Source organism: Pseudophryne corroboree, chromosome 3 (genome assembly GCF_028390025.1).
Source record: "Pseudophryne corroboree isolate aPseCor3 chromosome 3, aPseCor3.hap2, whole genome shotgun sequence".
NCBI classification, from domain to species: domain Eukaryota; kingdom Metazoa; phylum Chordata; class Amphibia; order Anura; family Myobatrachidae; genus Pseudophryne; species Pseudophryne corroboree.
In genome coordinates, this window is record NC_086446.1 from 279686977 (window position 1) to 279713586 (window position 26610).

General features: G+C 47.0%; 1 protein-coding gene across 2 annotated transcripts in view; it reads right to left on the reverse strand.

Annotated features, from left to right (window-relative positions):
• SAMD10 (sterile alpha motif domain containing 10) overlaps positions 1–26610 on the reverse strand; it is a 118866-nt gene that overhangs the window by 74788 nt on the left and 17468 nt on the right. For both annotated transcript variants that reach the window (XM_063959200.1, XM_063959201.1), the window contains exon 2: positions 1048–1229. In XM_063959200.1, coding sequence (XP_063815270.1) covers positions 1048–1229 — 182 coding nt within the window. The remainder of the gene's footprint in view (positions 1–1047; positions 1230–26610) is intronic.

Sequence of the window (26610 nt, forward strand, 5' to 3'; positions counted from 1 at the left end):
CTGCACAGAAATACACAGTGATAATGTATGTGCTGTACTGTACAGCAGGTTGATAGCCCATCTCTCATATTTACCTTGGCAGTCCCTTTCTCACCAGAATGTTAACATCCAACATTACATTTATACATACACCCATTCATATAACATCTCATGCCTACACCACAATTTAAGCCATTTTTGTCTATCATCTCTGTGCTTGGCAATTTCTGCATGGGTATGCAGAATCCCTGTAATGATACTTTTCTCATTGTCCAAGGAGGTCACACATGAATTGTCCAGCAAGAATCCCCCACCCCACCCACACAGTCCTGCAGAATAGCCTCCTCCTGACTGCGGTGTATGCTTCTCTGTATTTTATTATCTAACACTGCAACCTGAGATCAGAGAGATACTAAGAATATAACCATTTTTGTATCTTTTTAATATATTACTAATGTAATCTGTGGCATTGTGCAACATTTTCAAATGTTTTTCACACATCTGTTTGATACAACCAATATTAAAAATGGATTTTATTGCAAATATATATTATACAGTATTCTTCACTATGATTAAACCAGGAGGTACTCACATAGCTAGCATCTACTGAAGATGATGAATTACTGTATACGTCTTAACGCACCTTGAATCTCAGCTCTGTCATTCAGAAAGTGGTTCAGCTGTTACTCACTTCAGGTTGCCATATTAATGTAAAAGTCAGTCCCCCATCCCAAGCAACTGACCGTGATATTTGTATCTATGTGCTTGGCCCTACCTAATTCAGTTTCTATTTATACATGTATGCAGAGTGCTTAATTTGCAACATGGGGCGTACAAAGCTTTCTACCTGAAGTACTGTACTTTGAGAGTCTCCTGTAAACCTAGTGCAGTTTAACATGTACTGTATGCAACAGGTCTTCTTTATAATACAAAAAATAAAAAAAGAACGTAATGGGGACTTATATTATAATATAGTACAGGCCATGTGATGTCACAAAATGGACACAGGAGGCCATATTCAATTTGTCTCATATAAATATTTATAAAACTGAATGTAGCCAGTGATACCTGTGATACTTCTGTTCCAGGCTGTTTAAGAAGTTTGATGACCCTGCCTCCAGTTGCTCTGTGACCCCGCCCATCGTGCCACGTCAGGCTGTTGCCAATCTCACGGCGAAAGCGATGATTCAGGTTCTCGGCCGACACAGTGTGCTCCAGGAGGTTTCGACAAAGTCTATAGTGAGTGGCAGCTATCAAATAAAATAATCAGTTACATTACACAATGACATCACTATATACATAGGCAGTGGAGGCAACAGCCCACCAGCACCAGTTCAACATCAACGTTTTTAACAATATGAGTATAGAAACGCTGTATTTTTAAATACCAATTAACAATGACTTTATATTGCCCCTTAATATAATGAATAAATAATATTGCACTTTTAATATTAAAAAAAAAAAATATTCCACTACTCTACTAAGAAAATAATATTCCCCTTATGAAAGAATTATCACGGTAACAGTTTCTGGCTTATTTTTCAAGACATAATAATTGCCTTCCTTATAAGTGTATGGTGATTGATCTCCTGATTGGCTAGATAGGTGCACCGGTTTTACATTGTTTCTATGCGTTTTGGTCAAAATCCCACTATAAAACCCTCCAGAAAACCGATGCACATCAAAGGTGGTTTACAAATCACCATGTACAATGCTAAACAGTAAATACAGTGATTTGGTGCTTCAACATCTCAGCAAAAAAAACAACACTTAATAAATGTACCCCTAAATCTACTGGAAGACCTTCATGTAAGTAAAAGCATACTTGCCTATTTAAAAAAAAAAAAAAAAAAAAGTTTTTTTCGGGAGATAATGAAAGCTACAGGAATGCACGCGGTGTGACATAACATTTACAAATCCAACTACAGATGAGCCACAGAGTAGTTACACAGTTTGGTACATACACACAATAAGTTAAAGATCAGCTAGATAATGGGGGTAAGGAGCAAATACGATAGGAGGCTGTTATTAAGTTCTGCAAACCACGGGAATCGCAAAGGTCACCGAGAAGAGGTATGGTTCATTAGATCTAAATGGAAAAAGTCTACGGTCAATAGGTTTACCCCACATGCAGTGGCGGATCTTGCCACGGGCAAGCAGGACTTTTTCCCGGGGCGCCGCCATCCGGAGGGCGCCGCACTATGGCAAGATCAGCTGCTGCTGTGCCCCCCACTGCCACTGCCCGCTGTGAAGGGAAACTAGACGCTACGCGTCTAGTTTCCCTTCGTGGAGAGGACCTTTACTGTAATGATGTGCGGTGCGTGTTGACGTCATCGCGCACCGCACAGCAAAGGTCCTCTCCACGAAGGGAACTAGACGTGTAGCGTCTAGTTTTCCTTCGTGGAGAGGACCTTTCCATTTAGATCAGTAAAGGCGCCCCGGGCAAAAGTCCTGCCGGGCTACTACTGTACAGGGGGCGTAACTGACCACGCCCCCTGTATGAAGCCACACCCCCTATTGCCGCCCGGGGCCCAAAAAGCCCCTGAACCGGCCCTGCCCACATGATCACATCATTACAGTAAAGGTCCTCTCCACGAAGGGAAACTAGACGCGTAGCGTCTAGTTTCCCTTCACAGCGGGAGGCACAGCAGCAGCGGATCTTGCCATGGTGCGGCGCCCACCGGATGGCACCGGCCCTGCCCACATGTTCGACATGAAAAAGGTCAACATGGTCAAAAGGTCGACATGAAAATGGTCAACGCAAAAAAGGTTGGCACAGTCTATTTTTGCATTTTTGTGTGTCAATTTTAATTTTTAACCTTGTGACCTAAACTAGTGCACTACTTTGCTCGCTGTGCTTCAGGCAAGGTGTCTCGCTGCACTTGGCACGGGTTACTTTTCCCACTTGTAGTTCATGTGGATGGTAAAGTATTAAAAAGTTAAGAAAAAAATTTGTTTGTTTGTTTGTTTTTGAAAGTTGTGTCAACCACTGTCACGTCGACCTAATGCATGTCGACCTACTGCTGACCTTTTTAATGTACATCTATCAACCAGATCCCCACAGAAAGAGCCTGCACAGATAAGCCTGCCCTTTAGCCCATGAACCCACTAAGCCAAGATGATTAAAATTATGCAGCACTCTCCTATTTTCTAGCCTTCTTAAATTACCCCTCTAACTCTCTCCCACCAGGTTCATGCACATATAACAATACATGGCAATACAGGTTGACGCTCCCATAACAGTTATTCTAAAATCCAAAATATTCCAAAAAACTGAATATTTCAGAGCAGCCGTGACGCTATGATGTCACTTGACTTCATGATGTCACCTAGTGTCAGTGACCAATGACTGGTGGTATGGTTGGCGGCTTAGCAGCCATTCCCTCACTAGAACTGCTTCTCCATCTCCATCAATCAGCCGAACACCCCAGCTACTGACGACAGCCTCCCGCACCACCACAAAACACCCACCGGAATAAAAAAAATCCTACAACCGAAATCCTTCTGATCCTAAGCATTTCGGATATAAGAGAATCATGTGAACGGAATTGGACGGTGGTTCTGGAGGTGATCTTGTTTTACAGTTACGCATTGTGAAAAAGACAGGTAGTCAGGTGAACAATTGACTGGACAATGTAAAACGTAATACTTGTCTTATTTGGATTACAAGACACAGCATATGTGGTCTGTGGGGCAATTGGTTGCCCGGTATACCCTTTCACCTTAGCAGTTAAAAAATGGAAAACTTTCCATGAAAGGCTGTGGCCATATTTTCTGGACTACTTGGTGATGTCTTTTATTGAATGAGTGGTTGTGATCTGATTGAGGGACAGAGAGGTATATAATGTTCCTGGCTAAGGTCAGGATTCATCATTACAGCATGGGGTGTAAAAGCTACTTGACGTGTGTAAGCTTGGTTGTTTGACTTATCAGGACAACAGTGCATAATTGTATGATGTACAGTAGGAATATAATAGTGACATAACTAGAACACTTTAAATTAAATTAAATAAGGTGGGCAATTAGCATTGGAGTAAAGGGCCTATTTATCAATATACCCCATGGCCAGTAAGAGCCAAGGGCCGAGCTATATATAATATGTCACCGGCTGTGTGTAAATGTCAGTAGCCTAAAGCCTCAGTCACATGGACATTTTCAGGTGCGTCTTGTTCACGGCACAATGCATGTTACAGAAAACAGATGATAGACAATAAATGCAGCATGTACTCATTTTCCTGCCACTGGTCCATCACCCGATTTCCTGCAATGTCAACATTCACTCACTGTCAGTTTTAGTACAGGGATCAATTGATTCAATGTAAGGATCTGTACACCTTAGAGGGCTAAAGGCTTGCATGTTTGCTGAAGTATTTCAGGGGTACCCATCTATAGTTCCATGAAACATGCTGCTCATCTGCAAAACCCCTAACTCGCATACACAAAAATAGTCTAAAAAAAACAATGTCCTGGTTATCAGCCTCTGTAAACAATCAGCTGCAGGGATGGATTATAACAGATTGTGCAGCTATAGGAAACACGTTTTTTTGTTTTCGCTGTAATGCATACTCTGCAAGTGAGCTATAGGGGGATGGGAGGGTGTGAAAATATTAATTGGATAATCCAATTAAAATTTTTATGCAAAAAATTGTAAGCTTTGAAATGAGCACCCGTTAATGAGCGGTTTTCAAAGAAAAAGCAGCTATAACAGTTTTAAAAATATTAGTGTATTATGTGTAGTGACACATTTTCTATTTATAAAATAGTAGCTGAATATCCATGCGTCGCTACGGAATTTCAAGTATTTCCCCGGATTGATGCTGTCAAAAGGCTGGCGCTGAGAAGAATAATCCGCCTCCTTCTCTGTCCCCTCCCACCTCTGATGCTGCCCTGCTCAGTGCTGTAAATGCTGGGATGACAGGCCAAGCTCCGCCTGCTGTATGTTAAATATGTAAGGTTTGCAGGGATAGGCTGACTCTATTCCAAAGGGTCCTAGGTCTCCTTGATTAGCTTCTCACTCTCCTGAGGGCTCCTCTTTTAAGGTAAAGATTTTTGTACAACACTTAAGGTCACTGGGAGAACTGTCTGTAACCTTTGCACAGCAGATAAGCAGTTGCTGACTATCAAGCTTTCCTTGAATGCATTTAAGAGTCAAAATATCTATGTCCCCTTTCCTCCTATTGCTCTCTGAGAGTTTCGGCAATGTTTAGTTCAAGTGACAGGTTAACCTCTGAAAATTGAGTCAATATCCTCTCATTGCACCCATTGTAATACTTACCGTTCACGCTGCGACCGTGGCGGAAATTGCCTCCAAAAAATAGTCGCCATGCATGCCAAATTGGTCTCCGGATCATGGCGGGTGCCATGTTTCCGGAGACCTGCGCACACGCAGTAGACTCTGGCACAATGCCGGAGTCTACAGCGCCGTACAGAGGAGGGGGCCCACCTAGAGGTGCACACGGGCGCCCTCCTCTGTTGAAACGCCTCTGTTCCCAGTCCTTATGGTTCAGGAGATTCATCAAACTTGTTTTAAGAGCTTTATTATCATTTCCTTTGGGTGCAAAATTAGCATGGGATCCCAACAACCAGTTAGCTTCTATTCTCTAGTGTAAGTGTCTGATGGGTTGCTAGCTAGCGTGGGAATCGGTATGCGAAACCGGCGCATAGGATACAGAATGTCAGGATACCGACATCGGCATCCTGTGCGCCAGAATGCAGGCAGGGGGGCGAGCGCAATGAAGCCCCTTGCGGGCTCGCTGTGCACGCCATACTGCGGGCTTGGTTCCCTTTATGGGTGTCGTGGACACCCATACAGGGGGAATCAACGGCGGCAGTATAGTACCCCTGTTGGGATTGCGACAGCCAGGATCTTGAAGGGCAGTATGTTAATTGCATACCCTAGCGAGTTGTGCAAATCTAGCACCTAAATGTAATTTAACAAATGTGCCATTTTATTTCTTGGAGTCATAAGATATCAGTCGGCTACAAAGAATAAAGCTGACTACACACAACCTGCCAACTTGAAAATGACTTTCATCGCGTGAATGCTGTGATTAAATAAATTCCAAAAAAAGTGTTACATTTGAGAAATATATATATTTTTTTTTAAACCAATCCAGATTTTTACTTACATATAGAAAAAACAGAGTGGACACGATTTTGGATCTCCATTGTGTCATACCTATGTTCTATTAGTGGTATGTGAAACTTCAATAAAATATTCCCTTTTAAAAATTTGGTGCCCACTCCAATTATATAATAAACGAGTACTGCACACAAAAAGAAATCTCACAAATCCAGCATATTAGATAGGTGTAAGATATCAAGGAGGCATAGAGAAACCAGGGTAACCAGAAAAAAACTGACATGGAAAAAAGGACATCGGGAAATTGCATTATGACGGTGGGGTTTTTTCCATGTGCAATTTTCCTGTGGGCTTCCTTCATATACATTCTATTGTAAAGCAAGCAATATTACCACAGGGGTATGAAATAAAAGTGTACTTATTACAGCAGAATGGAGCAGTTCTTTATTAAGCAGAGGTAAGGCCCAAATGGCGTTTCAGTGCTAGCTTGCACTGCACCTGCCTCATGAATCCATGAGGAAAGTGCAAGCCAAAGCCTAAACAGCTGTCAGGGAGGTCTAGAGATTGGTTAGGGATGCTCTGTTTTAAACACTACACAAAGCATTCCCTAACATTGACGTTCAACATTGATAACAATGAACAATGATAACTATTTTAAGATAGATTTTAACTGTTCATATACAGATAAATAAATTATTTTATCTAATCGCCCACAAATAATTTAGAGATCAATCAGGATCCATCCAATCGTGAAAATAGTCATAAATGTGCTTATACAGCCGTTTTCTGCATGTCCTGTCCAGGAAGTGATCACATCCTCATGTATAGTTTAATATAGCTTAAAACAAAACACTAAACCTTATGCACAGAATATTCACACAGAAGAAAGGACTTACCTATTAGGCACTATAATGGTAAGTACTGAATACATTTATACAATTCTGTCAGTTTTGGGGATGAGTTTGGGATGCAGGACCCCAGAGGCGTATCTATGCATTAGCCAGGATGGCACTCGCCAGGGGCGTTTGCTGAGCAGGTGCACCCTCTCTCATCAGTAGCCGCTGTCATGCAGTGACAGCGCGTGTGGTAGCATGTGTGGGCGGCAACGGAGGCAGGGGCTGGAGATGTCTAGCCTGCTGACAGGGCCATGCAGCGGCAACAGCGCAGCCTTTATGTCTGCAGCGCACGGTCCTGCCCCCTACCATTCTTCAATGGCAGCTTCTCACAGGCCAGTGCGGGATTTGCAGACACTCAGAGCAGTGAGTGCAGCTGGACCCACTGCTGCCCTCCACGGTGGCCATGAGCTTGTGCTGCCCGCAAACTCAGCCACCCCCAGGGATTCGGGAACTACAAATATTGGGGCTGTCCGACATAGCTTCACAGCACTCCCTAGGAACCGCTTTCCTTTACCACACTCTCCTGGTTTCCTGCTCTTTTTTATAGGAGGAAAGAAAAAAAGCCAGATACCATGGGAGCACTGTGGGGTGCTGTGCGTACTGGGGGGCAATATGGGGGTGCTGAATGTACGGGGGGCAATATGGGGGTGCTGAATGTATTGGGGATAATATGGGGGTGCTATGTGCACTGTGGGGTAATATGGAGACACTGTACTGTGGCTAATATAGGGTACTGTGTGTACTGGGGGTCATATGGAGTACTGTGTGTACTAGGGGTTATATAGGGGTGCTGTGTGTACTGGGTGAAATACCATGTGGGTCACTATGGGTGTCATTCAGACCCAGCAGCAACAGCGGCCCGCAACGCATTTTGCCAGTGGTGCCAAACTGTGCATGCGCAGTGTCCGCACAGTGGCTGCGCGACCATACACATTGCGGTTGCATCCCCGATGGATGCAGCCGCAATGTGATTGACACACATGGCCACTGCGGTGAGGGTGTTTTGGCGTTGTGGGGGCAATGCTGGGCAAACAGGGGCAGGCCGGGAAAGCAGCCACTCCGGAAAAAAGATGGCTACTGACCGCCTGGCCAGTCCCTTGCTTTGCCAGGGGAGCTCAGACCCCTAGATACACCCTTGCAGGACCCCTGGGTTGGTGTGGCTTGGCTGCAATGGGGCATCACATTGTAGTATTTCATTTAGCACTTTTTTAGAACCTAATTATTTTACTACCTATGTAACACTTTTTAACATACTAATTATTACCTCACACTCTTGACACATAGCTTATTATTTATTTATTTATTAATTAACTGTTTCTTATATGTATAGTGAAACAAATTCCATTGTGCTTTACAATTGGAAACAACAATGATTAAAACAAAACTGGTAAACAGTTATAAGAGGTAGGAAAGCCCTGCTTGCAAGCTTACAATCTATAGGTAATAGGTGCTATTTATCTAGGAGATTCATCGGTGCTATGAATCTAGGTGCTCTACACACAGTCGTAAGGGGCTACGCCTCCTTAACCCTTGCACACCCTTGTGGCGTGCACTATTTTTATTATATGGAGTATTACCTCCAATCATAATTGTGTGAGTGGTTAAATATTGCACAGACAAAGGGCGTGCGATGGTTAAGGGGTCCAAGCCCCTTGTAACGGAGTGAACACCACACGCCGTGCCTGATGAATCACCTAGTAGGTGCTGTGGTTGGGGGAGTGGTGGGTACGGGGGAGACGCGGATGGGGTCCGGGGGTGCCGTGGGTGTGGGAGGGGCAGTTGCGGGGATGCCGTAGGTGGGGGAGGGGCTGGTGTGGTGGTGCCGCGGGGTGGGGTAGGGTGCGTGGGTGCCGCGGGTGGGGGTCCAGAGCCACTGCTGGTGGGGGAGGAGCGGTTGCGGGGGTGCCACAGGGAGGGGGGGGGAGGGGCAGATGCAGTGGGTGGGGGAGGGGCATGTGCGGTGGTGCTGCAGGTGGGGGTCTGGAGCCACCACGGGTGCTGGAGGGGGGGGGGGGCGCGGATGGAGTCCGGAGGTACTGCAAGTGAGGGAGGGGCAGGTAATGCTTCTCCTGCTTCTCCTCCTGGAAGCAGCTAAGCTGCTGTCCTCCCTTTGGCAGTGGCTCTCCCGGAGACTCGCACAGCAGCCAAGCAGTCACTATTGTTAGTGCCGGTGTCCCAACACGCCGCATTACAGGGAAGAAGATGCACTCAATAAACTACAGTCCCAGCAGGCCTTAGGGCCGGAATGCTTCGGCGCTAAAGGCTGCTGGGAGCTGTAGTTTATTTAGTGTGTCTACTTACCTGTAAAGCGGAGCATTGGGACACCGGTGCTAACAATAGTGACTGGCTGGTAGACCTGACTGACTCGCTGAATCAGTGTAAAAGGTGAAAGTGCTGTGCTGCACTGCACAGCACTGTCACCTTTTACATTGATTCAGCGTCCAGACATTACCCTCCGCGATATCACCCACTCTATCCATTACATTAGCCATCTCGGAGCTTCCAGGCCGGCAGCCCAAGTGCTGTGTTGCGGAGTCGGGGCATCTGGGGATCTGGGCGCGGCTGTGGCGGGGAGGCACTTCTGTGACATCATGCGCAAAGGAGGCTCCGGGGCTCAGAGACTATGCGGCGCAGGGAGGGCTATGAAAGCCTTCCGCTGTGCCGCTTTCATACACATCTATGCCGGCGGCCGCAGCAGCTTTTTCCACCTGCGTTGCGGCTAGGGAGTGGGGATTGTTGATGGCAGAGGGGGCAGGCGGACTGGTAGCAGGATATAGGATGCTGCAGTAAAAGGTTTTGTTTTTATTCCTATCTACAGCACAGAGACTTGCTGCAGATGCAATGGCATACCCTCCAGCTGTACCTTTTTGGCAGGTACAATACCTTTTTTTTATGGTCTGTACCGATTTCTGGCTCTCCAAACTTCCATTGAAAGTATAGGAAAAGGGGCGTGGTCACACCACTTTCCCGCATGTCCACGCCCCCTTTTCGAATTTGCAGCGATTTTTATGTGTAAATTGTTGGAGGGTATGTTGCTGCAGAAACAGTGGGCCTATATTGGGGTGTGGACCTGGAGCTGCAGATCGATCAGCCCAATCAGCTGTAGACTGGGTGTGATAGACCTGCTGCTAACCCAATGAGAGCTCCTAGCCACACCCAGCGTTAGACACACAGGCACAGAGTCACAGATCTAAGCTATTACATAGGAGATTGTACACCAGATTGCAAAGGTTCTTCGTGGGCTGCATGATATGGCCACATGGGCGGATTAATGGAGGGGCGGTCTGCCGAGAGCTGCTTCTGAATGCATAGTGCATACAGAGCGGCAGTATGCATCCAGAAGCAGTGGTGTGGCTGGGAGAGGAGCAGGGAGAAAAAGGAAGGAAACCCCCCGAAAGGACCCTCGACTGCACCAGGAGAGCTCAGGCAGAGACAGGAGGGACTACTCCCCCCTCCCCCCCCGGAAGGACCCCCACAGTGAGGTCTGCACAGAGGAGCTCCATGCTGAGGACCTGGAGAGTGCCGGAGAGGAGCAGCGGGTGACACTGCTGTGGGTGAGACCCCTGTTTAAGTGTGTGTCTGTCTGTGTACACGTGTGTATTTTGGCAAAAAATTTTGGGTGGGTGACCCCACAACCCTTAATCCTGCCTTGTATGGCCAGCAATGATAAACTGGAGTCAGGAGAAGGGGAACGTGAAGAAATAGAAAATATGTGAGGATATGTGCAGACTGTACAGTGGTGATGTAATTGGATAAGAAAGCTTATGGAGGTTACGTGAGAGGTTCCGGAATTTTATAAGCTTGCACAAAGAGGTGGGTTTTCTGGGAATGTTTGAAGGTTTGGAGACTAAAGGAGAGCCGTATTGTACGTGGTAGGGCATTCCACGTAGTGGGTGCTGCCCGAATAAAGGGGATCTGGTCAGTCGAAATCCCGACACTACTCAAAATGCCGGTGCCTGGATCCCGACATCAATCACTCTCCCTGGCGCTGAAATCCCGACCACAGTGATTCCTAACCAGGATTTGCTGGGCAGACGGAGAGGTAAGCCGATGTGGGGGGTGGTGGGAGGAGGATAGGTTTGGGCTGCAGGGGGATGGTTAGGGTTTAGGCTTCAGAAAAAGAGGGTTAGGGGAAGAGGGATAGTATACTCGCCTAGTACATGTTTAGGAAGGCGGAGTCATTCCAGTACTATAAGGATTGTAACAAAATATGCAAAAAAGAAATCAGAGCGTCTAAAATAGAAACTGAAAAGATAATCGCAAAGGAAAGTAAGTCACACCCCAAAAAGTTTCTTAAATACATAAAGAGCAAATGATTAAAGAGAGTATAGGCCCTTTAAAAGGCCAGTTGGGCATCCTAATCAAAGACGGCATTGACAAAGTGGAAGAATTAAATTAGTTTTTCTCATCAGTATTCACAAGAAAGCATCAGATCGCAGGATTGACGTATAACCTCAGCAATGAGAATGTCCCACTGCTAAGTGCTTATTTAAGTGAGGAAGTAGTCTGTGACAGATTAAAAATTTTTTAAATTAATACGTCACCTGGTCCCGACGTTCTCATGGAGCTACACTTCGAATTAGCAAGACCCCTATATTTGATTTTCATTGACTCGCTCACATTAGGCATGGTTCCCAAAGACTGGCGTATAGCGGAAGTAGTGCCAATATTTAAAAAGGGAAGTAAATGTGAACCAGGTAAATACAGACCAGTAAATCTTACATTTATAGTGGGGAAAGTACTGAAGGTATTTTAAGGGATAGAATACAGGAGTTCCTTGAAACCAATAAGGTTATTAATAGGAACCAACATGGATTTGTGAAGGATAGATCATGTCAAACTAACTAACTTAACAGGCTAAAGGTAAAGCTTTCAATACAGTTCCTCACATGAGACTAATCTACAAGTTAAGAGAATTTGGGCTAGGGAACACATTATGCACTAGGGTGAGTAATTGGTTGATAAAAGGGAGCAGCGAGTGGTGGTAAATGGAACTTATTTGAAATGGACTGAGGTACTCAGCGGTGTGCCACAGAGGTCTGTACTTGGACCACTACTGTTCAACATTTTCATAAATTATCTATTAACAGGTCTAGAGAGCATAGTGTAAATTTTTGCAGACGATACCAAATTGTGTAATGTTTTAAAATCGGTGGAGAATGCCGAGTCTCTTCAGAACGACTTATTTAAACTGGAAGCATGGGCTTCAAAATGAAGAATGAGGTTCAATATAGAAAAATGTAAGGTAATGCACAGGGCCGGTTCTTGCCCATTTGACGGCCCGGGTGGGAAATAGGGGCGTGGCTTAATACAGGGGGCGTGGTCAGTTACGCCCCCTGAACAGTAGAATAGCGCCGCTGAAAATGAAAATAAATAAATAAAAAAATAAGATTTTACTTACCGGTAAATCTATTTCTCGTAGTCTGTAGTGGATGCTGGGGACTCCGTAAGGACCATGGGGAATAGACGGGCTCCGCAGGAGACATGGGCACTTTAAGAAAGAATTTAGATTCTGGTGTGCTCTGGCTCCTCCCTCTATGTCCCTCCTCCAGACCTCAGTTAGAGAAACTGTGCCCGGAAGAGCTGACAGTACAAGGAAAGGATTTTGGAAATCCAGGGCAAGACTCATACCAGCCACACCAATCACACCGTATAACTTGTGATAAACTTACCCAGTCAACAGTATGAACAACAACAGAGCATCAGTTCAACCCTGATGCAACAATAACATAGCCCTTATTGCAGCAATAACTATATACAAGTATTGCAGAAGAAGTCCGCACTTGGGACGGGCGCCCAGCATCCACTACGGACTACGAGAAATAGATTTACCGGTAAGTAAAATCTTATTTTCTCTAACGTCCTAGTGGATGCTGGGGACTCCGTAAGGACCATGGGGATTATACCAAAGCTCCCAAACGGGCGGGAGAGTGCGGATGACTCTGCAGCACCGATTAAGCAAACAATAGGTCCTCATCAGCCAAGGTATCAAACTTGTAGAACTTTGCAAAAGTGTTTGAACCTGACCAAGTAGCAGCTCGGCATAGTTGTAATGCCGAGACCCCTCGGGCAGCCGCCCAAGAAGAGCCCACCTTCCTAGTGGAATGGGCTTTAACTGATTTTGGCAGCAGCAATCCAGCCGCAGAATGAGCCTGCTGAATCGTGTTACAGATCCAGCGAGCAATAGTTTGCTTTGAAGCAGAAGCACCCAGCTTGTTGGATGCATACAGGATATACAGCGACTCCGTTTTCCTGACTCTAGCCGTTCTGGCTACATAAACCTTCAAAGCCCTGACCACATCCAGTAACTCGGAATCCTCCAAGTCACGAGTAGCCACAGGCACCACAATAGGTTGGTTCATATGAAAAGATGACACCACTTTTGGCAGAAATTGTGGACGGGTCCGCAATTCTGCTCTATCCATATGGAAAACAGATAGGGGCTTTTATGTGACAAAGCCGCTAATTCTGACACACGCCTAGTCGAAGCCAAGGCTAATAGCATGACCACCTTCCACGTGAGATATTTTAACTCCACCGTTTTAAGTGGTTCAAACCAGTGTGATTTCAGGAAACTTAACACCACGTTAAGATCCCAAGGTGCCACTGGAGGCACAAAAGGAGGCTGAATATGCAGCACTCCCTTTACAAACGTCTGAACTTCTGGTAGAGAAGCCAACTCTTTTTGCAAGAAAATGGATAGGGCCGAAATCTAGACCTTAATGGAGCCCAATTTTAGGCCCAAATTCACTCCTGACTGTAGGAAGTGAAGGAAACGGCCCAGCTGCAATTCCTCTGTAAGAGCATTCCTGGCCTCACACCAAGAAACATATTTTCGCCATATACGGTGATAAAGTTTAGCTGTCACGTCCTTCCTAGCCTTTATCAGCGTAGGAATGACCTCGTCCGGAATGCCCTTTTCTGCTAGGATCCGGCGTTCAACCGCCTTGCCATCAAAAGCAGCCGGGGTAAGACTTGGAACAGACAGGGCTCCTGTTGCAACAGGTCCTGTCTTAGAGGAAGAGGCCACGGGTCCTCTGTGAGCATTTCTTGCAGATCTGGATACCAGGTCCTTCGTGGCCAATCTGGAACAATGAGGATTGTTCACACTCCTCCTTTTCTTATTATCCTCAGCACCTTGGGAATGAGAGAAAGAGGAGGAAATACATAGACCGACTGGAACACCCACGGTGTCACCAGGGCGTCTACCGCTATTGCTTGAGAGTCTCTTTGTCACGATCCGGGTATCTGGACGCCGTTTCTTACCTATCAGATGCCTCCTAAGGCTGGCTCAGCGCTCCAGGACCGGATCCCATCTGTTATCCTGATGTGCACATTCCCGCATCCTCTCCTGTCTCTCTGGACGCAGTCACAGTAACGCCTTATACATCTGGCATGGCGTCTCCCGCGGCCTCCGCCGCCGTCCCTGAGCTTCTGCATTCAGAGTGGCGATTACGTCAGCCGCGGCCTCCGCTGTGTCCGCGTGGTCGGATGTGCATCTGTCAGCCTGGCGTCTCCTGTCTCCGGTGGCCGGCGCCGCCATTACTGTTTTCCAGACCACATGGATTACAATCCAAACTTCCCTCCAAGTGTCTGCATGGGCGCAGCCATCTTGGATTCTGTCAGCTGATCTTTCCTACCAATCCGTTGTCAGTATTATTAATTTGCATAATTGCCTAGCCAATGCCTTCCTTGCTGCAGGTATAAATAGGTTGTGCCTGAGCAAGGAAGGCGTCAGTGCTTTGGTTGTCAAACCTAGTTCCAGTTTGTCTCTCTCCTGTGATTGTCTTCCAGGTTCCAGCTCCTGTCTCCAGACTTCTGCTATAGAGACCCGCACCAGCATTCCATCTGCGGTGTAGCCTGACTCTCCGATCCATTCTGGACTCACCTGTTTCCAGCTACAACATCACCTGCTTCCAGCTCAGCTTCCAGCAGTGTACAGCTTCTCTTAAAGGGCCGGTGTCCTTTCTGCAGTTTACCACTCTCCACCGGTATTATTATTTCTCCGCTCTCAAATTCTACATTTCATCTATATTGCATCGCTCTCAAGCTTTATTTATTATTTAACTGGTTCCAGCCAGTATCCACTCTGTGCCAACACCTGTCTGGTTCTAACCAGTATCCACAGCAGCATTTTATCTACAGCAGTCCAGCTTTCCCTGGAACACCAGCTGGTACGACCCTGGGCTTTCCTCATTGCTACAGTTGAGCCTGGTAAGGACTTTCCAACTTGCAGATAATAAGAACTGTCTCATACCACCAGAGCTCTGTGGCCCCTGCCACCCTGTAGTACCCAGGAACTGTATTATTATTTCTCTGCTGATTTTTATGTTTCTTTTTACTGCTACTGTGATGCATGGAGTTTGTCATAAATAAATATCATCGACTTTTACTCAAGTTGTCGTGGTCACGCCTTCGGGCGGTTTCTCTTCATGTTACTTACATGTCCAGGGGTCTGATACAACCTCCCAGGTTCCGGTACATCTCAGCCCCTACAACTGAGGCTGCCTTCCGTCAGCTCAGGCCCTCAGTTGTGACAGTAAGCACTGACCAAATGAATCCAGCCGGACACCAGGATCAAGCGGCCAGGCCGATGCAAGAACTGGCAGCCCGACTTGAACATCAGGAGGCTGCACAGGGCCACATCATCCGCTGTCTCCAGGATCTCTCTACTCGGCTGGATGGGATTCAGACAACTCTCCGTGGATCAGGCGCATCTGGGGCGTCAACCACAGTGACTTCAACTATAACCCCACCCACCTTACCCGTTTCTGCTCCACGTCTTCATCTTCCAACGCCAGCAAAATTTGACGGATCTCCAAGATTCTGCAGGGGATTTCTCAACCAGTGTGAGATTCAGTTTGAGCTACAACCTGGCAATTTTCCCAGCGACCGTACAAAAATTGCCTACATCATCTCTCTTCTCAGTGGCTCAGCCCTCGACTGGGCATCACCGTTATGGGAGAGGTCCGACACCCTGCTATCTTCTTACACTGCATTCGTGTCAACATTCAGGCGCATCTTCAACGAGCCAGGCCGGGTAACTTCAGCTTCGTCTGAGATTCTCCGTTTACGCCAGGGATCACGTACTGTAGGACAATATCTTATACAGTTCCAGATTCTGGCATCTGAACTGGCATGGAACGACGAGGCCCTGTATGCTGCATTCTGGCATGGTTTATCCGAGCGTATTAAAGATGAGTTAGCTACCAGAGACTTACCCTCCAAGTTAGATGAGCTAATCTCACTTTGTACGAAAGTTGACTTACGTTTCAGAGAGAGAGCAACTGAGCGTGGAAGATCATCTGCTCCAAAATCTTCTGCTCCTCCTCCTCGCCAACTGTCACCAACTAAAGATGAACCCATGCAAATTGGCCGTTCCCGTTTAACTCCTGCTGAGCGCCGAAGATGTCTCTCTGAGTCTCTCTGTCTGTATTGTGCAGATCCGTCTCACACTATTAATGCCTGTCCCAAACGTCCGGGAAACTCCAAATCCTAGCTCGCCAAGGAGAGGGCCGGCTAGGAGTAATGATCTCCTCTCCATCTCCTCAAGATTGTAATCTCCCAGTCTCGCTTCAAGTTGCTCAACGTTATAAGAACGTCATTGCCCTCCTGGATTCCGGAGCAGCTGGGAACTTTATTACCGAAGCCTATGTTAAACGGTGGTCCCTACCCACCGAGAGACTTCCTTCCTCCTTTTCCTTAACTGCCGTGGATGGCAGTAAAATTTTTGATACAGTTATTGCTCTAAGGACTCTACCAGTTCGTCTGAGAGTGGGAGTTCTTCATTCCGAACTTATTTCACTTTTAGTGATTCCAAGAGCCACACATCCTGTGGTCCTGGGCCTTCCATGGCTCCGTCTTCACAATCCTACAATTGATTGGACGACTACGCAAATTCTGGCATGGGGGCCCTCCTGTGCTGAGACATGTTTGTTTAAAGTGTTGCCTGTCTGTTCTTCCTCCCCCAGGTCGTCTGATGTTCCACCTCCTCCATATCAAGATTTCACGGATGTGTTCAGTAAAGCTTCTGCTGATATCCTTCCTCCTCATAGAGAATGGGACTGCCCGATTGATCTCGTTCCAGGGAAGGTTCCACCTCGAGGCCGAACTTATCCGTTGTCTCTGCCTGAGACGCATTCTATGGAGGAATACATTAAAGAGAACCTAGCAAAGGGGTTCATTCGACCTTCTTCTTCTCCAGCCGGCGCAGGCTTCTTTTTTGTAAAAAAGAAAGATGGTGGTCTGCGGCCGTGCATCGACTACAGAGGTTTGAACGACATTACCATCAAGAACCGCTATCCTTTACCCCTGATTACTGAGCTCTTTGACAGAGTTAGCGGAGCTACCATCTTTACAAAGCTGGACTTGAGAGGTGCATACAATCTCATCCGGATCCGTGAGGGTGACGAGTGGAAGACCGCATTTAACACCCGTGACGGACATTATGAGTACCTCGTCATGCCCTTCGGATTGAGCAATGCTCCAGCTGTCTTCCAGCATTTCGTCAATGAGATTTTCAGAGACATTCTATACCGTCATGTCGTGGTCTATCTAGATGATATCCTCATTTTTGCCAACAATTTAGAGGAACATCGTTTTTGGGTAAAGGAGGTTCTGTCCCGTCTCCGTGTCAATCATCTCTATTGCAAATTAGAGAAATGCGTCTTTGAAGTCAAGTCCATTCCGTTTCTAGGGTACATTGTGTCCGGTTCCGGACTAGAGATGGATCCTGAGAAACTACAAGCAATCCAGAATTGGCCGGTACCCTTAACCCTCAAAGGGGTCCAGAGGTTCTTAGGGTTCGCCAATTATTACCGAAAGTTTATACGAGACTTTTCCACCATTGTGGCGCCTATTACTGCTTTCACCAAGAAGGGTGCTAACCCGTCCAAGTGGTCTGAAGAAGCCATGCAAGCTTTTCATCTTTTAAAACAGAGGTTCATCTCTGCGCCTGTCCTGAAACAGCCTGACATCGACTCTCCTTTCATCTTAGAGGTGGATGCCTCCTCCGTTGGAGTAGGAGCGGTGTTATCTCAGAGGGCTAAAGATGGCCATTTACATCCTTGCAGTTTCTTCTCAAGGAAGTTCTCCCCAGCGGAGCGCAACTATGCCATTGGCGACCAGGAGTTGCTAGCCATAAAGCTCGCTCTAGAGGAGTGGAGATATCTGTTGGAGGGAGCTTATCATTCAATCACCATCCTTACAGACCACAAGAACCTTCTATATCTGAAAGGCGCACAATGTCTCAACCCTCGTCAGGCCAGATGGGCACTTTTCTTTTCCAGGTTCGACTTTAAACTCCAGTTCTGTCCGGGCTCTCAGAATCGCAAGGCCGATGCCCTTTCCCGCTCATGGGAGCAAGAAAATGAGTCAGAGTCTTCAGACAAGCATCCTATTATAAATCCGTTGGCATTCTCCACGGTAGGGATGGACTCTACGCCCCCATCAGGGAAAAGTTTTGTGAAGCCGACACTAAGGAAGAAGCTCATGCATTGGGCCCATGCTTCCCGCTTTGCCGGACATACAGGTATCCAAAAAACCCTGGAGTTTATCTCTAGGTCCTATTGGTGGCCAACTCTGAAAAAGGACGTTTTGGAGTTTATTGCATCTTGCCCAAAGTGTGCTCAACATAAAGTATCCCGCCAGTCGCCTGCGGGGCAACTGGTTCCACTATCTGTTCCCCGTCGACCATGGACCCATTTGTCGATGGATTTTATTACAGATTTGCCCATGTGCAGCAAGTTTAATATCATCTGGGTGGTAGTTGACCGGTTCACCAAGATGGCACACTTCATTCCTCTTACCGGTCTTCCGTCAGCTTCCAAGTTGGCTCAAGTATTCATACAAGAGATCTTTCGACTCCACGGTCTTCCAGAAGAAATTATCTCAGATCGAGGAGTTCAATTCACAGCCAAATTCTGGCGAAGTTTATGTCAAGTCCTCCAAGTCAAGCTAAAGTTTTCCACGGCTTACCATCCTCAGACCAATGGTCAAACTGAGAGGGTGAATCAGGACTTGGAGTCCTTCCTCCGCATCTATGTGTCCTCCTCTCAAGATGACTGGGTTCAATTACTTCCCTGGGCCGAGTTCTGTCATAACAACCAGTATCATTCTTCATCTTCTTCAACACCATTCTTCACCAACTTTGGATTCCACCCTAAAGTCCCTGAGTTCCAACCGCTTCCAGCAACTTCTGTTCCCGCAGTGGATATCACCTTGCATCAGTTTGCCAATATCTGGAAGAGCGTACGATCAGCTCTGCTCAAGGCATCGTTCAGGTACAAGAAGTTTGCGGATAAGAAGCGTCGAGCAGTTCCTGCTCTCAAGGTGGGTGATCGGGTATGGTTATCCACGAAGAATTTGAGGTTAAGAGTTCCCAGTATGAAGTTTGCACCTCGCTACATCGGTCCTTTTAAAATTGATCAAGTCATCAATCCTGTTGCTTACAGACTCCAGTTGCCTCCCTTCTTAAAAATACCCAGGACATTCCATGTTTCCCTGTTGAAACCGCTAATCTTGAATCGGTTTCATTCCTCACTTCCTCCAACTCCGAAAGTCCAAACTCAACGAGGCGTTGAGTATGAAGTAGCCAAGATCCTGGACTCACGTCACCGTTACGGTCAACTTCAGTATCTTATTGACTGGAAGGGTTATGGCCCTGAGGAACGTTCATGGACCAATGCTTCTGATGTCCATGCTCCTGCCTTGGTCCGGAAATTCCATTCCAAGTTTCCTCAAAAGCCAAAAAAGAAGTGTCCTGGGGCCACTCCTAAAGGGGGGGGGGGGGGGGGTGCTGTCACGATCCGGGTATCTGGACGCCGTTTCTTACCTATCAGATGCCTCCTAAGGCTGGCTCAGCGCTCCAGGACCGGATCCCATCTGTTATCCTGATGTGCACATTCCCGCATCCTCTCCTGTCTCTCTGGACGCAGTCACAGTAACGCCTTATACATCTGGCATGGCGTCTCCCGCGGCCTCCGCCGCCGTCCCTGAGCTTCTGCATTCAGAGTGGCGATTACGTCAGCCGCGGCCTCCGCTGTGTCCGCGTGGTCGGATGTGCATCTGTCAGCCTGGCGTCTCCTGTCTCCGGTGGCCGGCGCCGCCATTACTGTTTTCCAGACCACATGGATTACAATCCAAACTTCCCTCCAAGTGTCTGCATGGGCGCAGCCATCTTGGATTCTGTCAGCTGATCTTTCCTACCAATCCGTTGTCAGTATTATTAATTTGCATAATTGCCTAGCCAATGCCTTCCTTGCTGCAGGTATAAATAGGTTGTGCCTGAGCAAGGAAGGCGTCAGTGCTTTGGTTGTCAAACCTAGTTCCAGTTTGTCTCTCTCCTGTGATTGTCTTCCAGGTTCCAGCTCCTGTCTCCAGACTTCTGCTATAGAGACCCGCACCAGCATTCCATCTGCGGTGTAGCCTGACTCTCCGATCCATTCTGGACTCACCTGTTTCCAGCTACAACATCACCTGCTTCCAGCTCAGCTTCCAGCAGTGTACAGCTTCTCTTAAAGGGCTGGTGTCCTTTCTGCAGTTTACCACTCTCCACCGGTATTATTATTTCTCCGCTCTCAAATTCTACATTTCATCTATATTGCATCGCTCTCAAGCTTTATTTATTATTTAACTGGTTCCAGCCAGTATCCACTCCGTGCCAACACCTGTCTGGTTCTAACCAGTATCCACAGCAGCATTTTATCTACAGCAGTCCAGCTTTCCCAGGAACACCAGCTGGTACGACCCTGGGCTTTCCTCATTGCTACAGTTGAGCCTGGTAAGGACTTTCCAACTTGCAGATAATAAGAACTGTCTCATACCACCAGAGCTCTGTGGCCCCTGCCACCCTGTAGTACCCAGGAACTGTATTATTATTTCTCTGCTGATTTTTATGTTTCTTTTTACTGCTACTGTGATGCATGGAGTTTGTCATAAATAAATATCATTGACTTTTACTCAAGTTGTCGTGGTCACGCCTTCGGGCGGTTTCTCTTCATGTTACTTACATGTCCAGGGGTCTGATACAACCTCCCAGGTTCCGGTACATCTCAGCCCCTACAACTGAGGCTGCCTTCCGTCAGCTCAGGCCCTCAGTTGTGACACTCTTGACCTGGCACAATACCTCTGTAGTTTTTTTGTTGAGGCGGGATGCCATCATGTCCACCTGTGGTAGTTCCCACCGATATGTGATCTGTGTGAAGACTTCCTGATGAAGTCCCCACTCTCCCGGGTGGAGGTCGTGTCTGCTGAGGAAGTCTGCTTCCCAGTTGTCCACTCCCTGGATGAACACTGCTGACAGAGCTTACGTGATTCTCCGTCCAGCGAAGAATTATGGTGGCTTCTGCCCTCGCCACTCTGCTCCTTGTGCCGCCTTGGCGGTTCACCTGAGCCACTGCGGTGATGTTGTCTGACTGAATCAGAACCAGTTGGTCGCGAAGCAAGTGCTCCGCTTGACGTAGGGCGTTGTATACGACCCTTAGTTCCAGGATGTTGATGTGAAGGCAAGTCTCCTTGGAAATTTCTTCCCTGTGTGACTGCTCCCCACCCTCGGAGGCTAGCGTCCGTAGTCACCAGGACCCAGTCCTGAATGCCGAATCTGCGTCCCTCTAGAAGGTGAGAACTCTGCAGCCACCGCAGGAGTGACACCCTGGCCCTGGGGGACAGGGTGATTAACCGATGCATCTGAAGATGTGATCCGGACCACTTGTCCAGTAAGTCCCATTGGAAGGTCCTCGCATGGAACCTGCCGAAGGGAATGGCCTCGTATGATGCCACCATCCTTCCCAGGACTCGAGTGCAGTGATGCACTGACACCTGTTTTGGTTTTAATAGATTCCTGACCAGTGTCATGAGCTCCTGAGCTCTCTCTATCGGGAGATAAACCCTTTTCTGGTCTGTGTCTAGGATCATGCCTAGGAAAGGCAGATGAGCCGTAGGAACCAACTGCGACTTTGGAATATATAGAATCCAGCCGTGTTGCCGTTACACTTCCAGAGAAAGTGATACGCTGTTCAGCAACTGCTCTCTTGATCTCGCTTTTATGAGGAGATCGTCCAAGTACGGGATAATTGTGACACCTTGCTTCCGCAGGAGCACCATCATTTCCGCCATTACCTTGGTGAATACTCTCGGGGCCGTGGAGAGACCAAACGGCAACGTCTGAAATTGGTAATGACAATCCTGTACCGCAAATCTGAGGCATGCCTGATGAGGTGGATAAATGGGGACATGAAGGTATGCATCCTTTATGTCCAGAGACACCATAAAATCTCCCCCTTTCAGGCTTGCGATGACTGCTCTTAGCGATTCCATCTTGAACTTGAACCTTTTCAGGTATATGTTCAGGGATTTTAAATTCAATATGGGTCTGACCGAACCGTCCGGTTTCGGGACTACAACATGGTCGAATAATAACCCCCTCCTTGTTGAAGGAGGGGAACCTTGACCACCACCTGTTGAAGCTACAATTTGTGAATTGCAGTTAACACTATTTCCCTCTCGTGGGGGGGAAGCCGGCAGGGCCGTCGGCGAGGGGGCATCTCCTTAAAGTCCAGCTTGTATCCCTGAGACACAATATCTATTGCCCAGGGATCCAACAGGGAGTGAACCCACTTGTGGCTGAAATTACGAAGACGTGCCCCCACCGGGCCTAGCTCCGCCTGTGGAGCCCCAGCGACATGCGGTGGATTTTGTAGAGGCCGGGGAGGACTTCTGTTCCTGGGAACTAGCTGTGTTGTGCAGCTTCTTTCCTCTGCCCCTGCCTCTGGCAAGAAAGGACGCACCTCGGACTTTCTTGTTTCTTTGTGTTCGAAAGGCTGCATTTGATAATGTCGTGCTTTCCTAGGCTGTGCAGGAATATAAGGCAAAAGATCAGAATTACCAGCTATAGCTGTGGAGACCAGGTCCGAGATCCCTTCTCCACACAATCCTCAGCCTTCCATATGCCTCTTAAGTCGGCATCACCTGTCCATTGCATATTCTACAGGACACGTCAAGCAGAAATCGACATAGCGTTGACTCTAGAACCCAGTAGACTAATGTCTCTTTGGGCATTTTTAATATATATATATATATATATATATATATCTATCTATCTATCTTAAGACAGCATCTTTAATATATATATCTATATATATACATAGATCCTATGTGTAAATACTTGCACACTCTAATATTTAAATATGTGGTGCTCCTTAAGTTCTGTTCCATTACAGTCCAGATAAATATAAGAATTTGTAGAGAAGGGCACTCAATCCAGCTTTGAAAAAAATTCTTTTAATATCACCCCACCATGGGCATTAAAAAGTGAACAGCAAATCGCGGTGGCTCAGCATGAAATAACTTGAAATATCATCCGCAAAACACTTGGCGTATCGACGCCTAAATATCATATCCAAAAGGTGTGTTTCATAGTCATGACTATGAAACACACCTTTTGGATATGATATTTAGGCGTCGATACGCCAAGTGTTTTGCGGATGATATTTCAAGTTATTTCATGCTGAGCTACCGCGATTTGCTGTTCACTTTTTAATGCCCATGGTGGGGTGATATTAAAAGAATTTTTTTCAAAGCTGGATTGAGTGCCCTTCTCTACAAATTCTTATATATATACATATATATATATATATATATATATACATACTAGGGTCTCAATCTCTGCTGATAAGGTACCTGTCCACGCTGCTACAGCGATATAAACCCATGCCGACACAATCGCCGGTCTGAGTAGTGTACCAGAATGTGCACGCTATCTGCAGGATCCCTGAGGATAGCTGTTAAGTCAGGGCTACCTTTTGGGCAAACGTGACACCCTAGGGGAAGATTCCCATCGTATCCTGGCCCTAGTAGGGAAAGGATACTCCCTGAGAATTCCTTGTGGGAAACTGCAGTCTCTTGTCTGGAGATTCCCGCTCTTTTTCATCATGAGAGGAGGGAAATTTACCTCAGCTTTCTTCCCCTTACACATGTGTACCCTTGTGTCAGGGACAGATGAGTCATCAGTGATATGCAAATCATCTTTATTACAATAATCATATATTGAATACTTTCCTGCCCTTTTGGCTGTAACTTTGCATTATCGTAGTCGACACTGGAGTCAGACCCTGTGTCGATATCAGTGTCTATTATTTTGGATAGTGAACATTGAGAGACTCTGAAGGTCTCTGCGACATAGGGACAGACATGGGTAGATTCCCTGTCTGTTCTCTAATCTTTTGTGCAATAAATTCACCTTAGCACTTAATTACACATATCCAACAGGTGTCGGCGTTGTCGACGGAGACACCCCTCACACACACATTTGCTTCATCTCCTCCTTAGGGGAGCCTTTTACCGCAGACATGTCGACACACACGTACCGACACACCACACACTCAGGGAATGCTCATCTGAAGACAATTCCTACACAAGGCCCTTTGGAGAGACAGAGAGAGAGTATGCCAGCACACACCCCAGCGCTATTAACCCAGGAATAACACAGTAACTTAATGTTAACCCAGTAGCTGCTGTTTATATAGATTTTTGCGCCTAATTATGTGCCCCCCCTCTCTTTTTACCCTCTTCTACCGTGTATCTGCAGGGGAGAGGCTGGGGAGCTTCCTCTCAGCGGTGCTGTGGAGAAAAAACATGGCGCTGGTGAGTGCTGAGGAAGAAGCCCCGCCCCCTCGACGGCGGGCTTCTCTCCCGCTTAAATATACATTTACTTGGCGGGGGCTCATACATATATACAGTGCCCAACTGTATATATGCTAAACTTTTGCCAAAGAGGTCCCAATTGCTGCCCAGGGTGCCCCCCCCCCCTGCGCCCTGCACCCTTACAGTGACCGGAGTATGTGAGGTGTGTGTGGGAGCAATGGCGCACAGCTGCAGTGCTGTGCGCTACCTCAGTGAAGACTGGAGGCTTCTGCCACCGATTTCGAAGTCTTCTTGCTTCTTATGCTCACCCGGCTACTGTCTTCCGGCTCTGCGAGGGGGACGGCGGCGCGGCTCTGGGATCGGACGATGAGGGTGAGATCCTGTGTACGATTCCTCTGGAGCTAATGGTGTCCAGTAGCCTAAGAAGCAGGACCTATCTTCAGAGAGTAGGGCTGCTTCTCTCCCCTCAGTCCCACGATGCAGGGAGTCTGTTGCCAGCAGAGCTCCCTGAAAATAAAAAACCTAACAAAATACTTTCTTACAGCAAGCTCAGGAGAGCTCACTGAACAGCACCCAGCTCGTCCGGGCACAGATTCAAACTGAGGTCTGGAGGAGGGACATAGAGGGAGGAGCCAGAGCACACCAGAATCTAAATTCTTTCTTAAAGTGCCCATGTCTCCTGCGGAGCCCGTCTATTCCACATGGTCCTTACGGAGTCCCCAGCATCCACTAGGACGTTAGAGAAAAAAGAGAATACTTACTATCCCCGCTCCTGACCGCTGCAGACCTCCGCCGGTGCCGCTCCTCTCCTCGGATCTGCCATAGTTAGACACTAGAGGTCAATTATGACCTCTAGCGTCTGTCAGTCCCACAATGCTGTGCGGTGCGCGATGACGTCATCGCGCACCGCACAGCAAAGGTCCTCTCCACGAAGGGAAACTAGACGCGTAGCGTCTAGTTCCCTTCACAGTGGGGAACCAGGAGGACACAGCGGGCAGCGGGGTCACAGCAGTAGCGGATCTTGCCATGGTGCAGCGCCCTCCCTCCGGAAGGCGGCGCCCCGGGCAAAAGTCCTGCTTGCCCGTGGCAAGATCCGCTACTTGTAATGCACTTTGGTAGCAAGACTAAGAACACTACCTACATACTAAATGGGGAGAAACTAGGGAATTCTGTATTGGAAAAAATTTTTGTGTTCACAAAGATAACAAACTTAACAGCAGTACCCAAAGTAAGAATGCAGCAAAAAAGGCAAACAAGGTATTAGCATGCATTAAGCTGGTAATTGATGAAAGGGATGAGAGTGTTATACTCCCACAATATAAATCATTAGTGAGGCCACATCTTGAATACTGTGTACAATTATGGGCACCATACTACAAAAAGGATATCCTGGGGAAGGCTTGCTAGGCTAGGCATGTTTACATTGGAAAAAAGGAGATGAAGAGGGGACATGATTAATGTTTACAAATATATAAGGGGTCAATACACAGAGCTAGCGGGGGATTTGTTTTTGGTAAGATCATCAAAAAGGACACGTGAACACCCGCTTAGGTTGGAGGAGATGAGATTTTGCACAAAGAGACGGAAAGGTTTCTTCACAGTAAGGACAATACGTATATATGGAATTCCCTGTCTTAGTGATGGCGGACTTGGTCACTACTTTTAAAAATGGGCTTGATAAATTCTTAATGGATAAAGATATACAGGGTTATGGTGGGTAAATCATGTACTATAGTAATAAAAAAAACTTGGAGTATTTTAGTTTACGGTCAGTTGATACCCACATATTGCCTCTTCATGTCAATCTTTTTGCAATCGCTTTCTTCGGTAAGTCCATCGCTCCCCAGCGATCCCCATAACGGAGAAAGCATACGCATGTGCAGTTCTGACCTGATCGCAGCGCTGCAAAAAAACATAGTGTGCGATCAGGTCTTAATGACCCCCTATGTTACTATGCGTTTGGATCCTGAGTGTCGGGATGCAGCTGTCGGTATTATGACTGCCGGTATGAGC